Source organism: Numida meleagris, chromosome 25 (assembly GCF_002078875.1).
Source record: "Numida meleagris isolate 19003 breed g44 Domestic line chromosome 25, NumMel1.0, whole genome shotgun sequence".
Taxonomy (NCBI): Eukaryota; Metazoa; Chordata; class Aves; order Galliformes; family Numididae; genus Numida; species Numida meleagris.
In genome coordinates this window covers 519,544-521,050 of record NC_034433.1, presented here as the reverse complement: position 1 = coordinate 521,050, position 1,507 = coordinate 519,544, and the positions used below count along the sequence as shown (strand labels likewise).

The following is a 1,507-nucleotide window of genomic DNA, read 5'->3' as shown; positions in this document are numbered from 1 at the left end:
CCCAGCCCTTCCTGCCCCCCCTCCTTTGGGGCTCCCCCGCCCCATGCCCCTCCACCTTGAAGGCCGGATCCGGGATCTTCTCCTCGAAGTCCTCCACGGGGACGCTGCAGTCCTCCTCCACCGCCCACTCCTCCTCCTCGCTTAGGGTGGGTACGGGGGGGGCGGCTGCAGGGGGGGGCACCAGCACCTCCTGAGGGTGTGGGGGGGGTGAGCTTTCAGCATGGGGAGGGGCTGCAGGGATCCCCTTATTTCCACCTGCTCCCCCCTCCCCCCCTACTTACCCCCATCACCAGCTCCTCCAGGCTGTCTGCACGGCGCGGGGGGGGCATGGGGGGGGGAACCCCTCCTTTGTCAGGGGAGGGCTGAGATGGCGCAGCCCCTTCAGGACCCTCCCCCTCTTTTTTCTCCTCTTCTTCTGCCCCCCCCAACTCCAAGGAATCCAATGCCCCCAAAACACTAGAGAGCGATGGTGCCCCCCCCCGGGCTCCTGGGGCTGTTTGTTTTTAAGGGGGGGGTACAGTGAGGGGGGGGGGCACAGATTTGGGGGTTGAGAAGGGGGCCTGTTTTGCTGTTCCCTACCTCGGGGCTGGAACTCAACACCCCGTTTCAGCCCGGGGGGGGTGGTCAGTAAATCTGAGGGGGGGGAACACACAATGAAGTGATAAAATTATGGAGGGGGCGCCCCAAAAATAGCCCCCCCAGCAGCTCTGTACCATTTTCTAGGTCCAAATCCTCTTCATTTGGGCCCCAGGAGTGGAGCAGCTCCAGGGGGGGTTCCTCCAAACCACCTAGGGGGGTTACAAAAAGGGGGGGGGGTAAGGGTCACCCTTGGGGGACACACAAAATGGGGGGGCAGTGGGTATAAAAAGGGGGGGTTGGGGGTGCCCACCTTCCCAGTGCGGGACATTGCCGGTGTTCTGTGAAGACGCGAGCCCTGAGTCCTCATGCAGCTCCTATGGGGGGGGTTACAGGGTGGTGACGGGGGGGTCTTATACCATGCCCTCCCCCTCCAATTAGTTAATTACTGCTCCCCCACCTCGATGAAGCCCTGCAGTGCCCCCGTGCCGGGATCCCGCAGCGCCCGCACGCTGCTGTGCACCGGGGTCGGCTCCAACACAAACAGCGCCCGGGGGGTGGGCACCCGCGTCCAGCGCCTGCGGGGGTAGGGAGGCAAAAATAGTTGGAGAGCCCCCCCACAGCCTGCCTTCCCACTCAGAGCCCCCCCGAGGGACCAGAAAATCCCCCAGAGGGGTCTGGAGCCCCCCCAGTATCCCCATTTTGCCCTAACATTCCCCCATTATAAGCACTCTTTCCGAGTCCTCCCCCCCTATACTCAGAGTGCCCCCCAGAGGGGTCCAGAACCCCCAAATATCCACACTGCACCCCAACACTTCCCATTATGAGTGCCCCCCCCCCATACCTCTGAGCCCGCTCATGGTGGTGGGGGGGCAGCCAGGAGGGGGTCCCCAGGAAACGCTGCTCCAACTCCGCTGTCAGGGAGGGGGCG

General features: G+C 64.0%; 1 protein-coding gene across 1 annotated transcript in view; it reads right to left on the bottom strand.

Annotated features, from left to right (window-relative positions):
- Window positions 1-1,507, bottom strand: part of SKIV2L (Ski2 like RNA helicase) — an 18,546-nt gene that overhangs the window by 15,842 nt on the left and 1,197 nt on the right. Inside the window, exons 2-7 of the mRNA XM_021377264.1 lie at window positions 1,037-1,154; window positions 890-953; window positions 714-788; window positions 580-633; window positions 282-493; window positions 56-190 (exon numbers count right to left, since the gene is read on the bottom strand). Of these exons, the coding sequence (XP_021232939.1) occupies window positions 56-190; window positions 282-329 (183 nt within the window). The 5' untranslated portion in view covers window positions 330-493; window positions 580-633; window positions 714-788; window positions 890-953; window positions 1,037-1,154. The remainder of the gene's footprint in view (window positions 1-55; window positions 191-281; window positions 494-579; window positions 634-713; window positions 789-889; window positions 954-1,036; window positions 1,155-1,507) is intronic.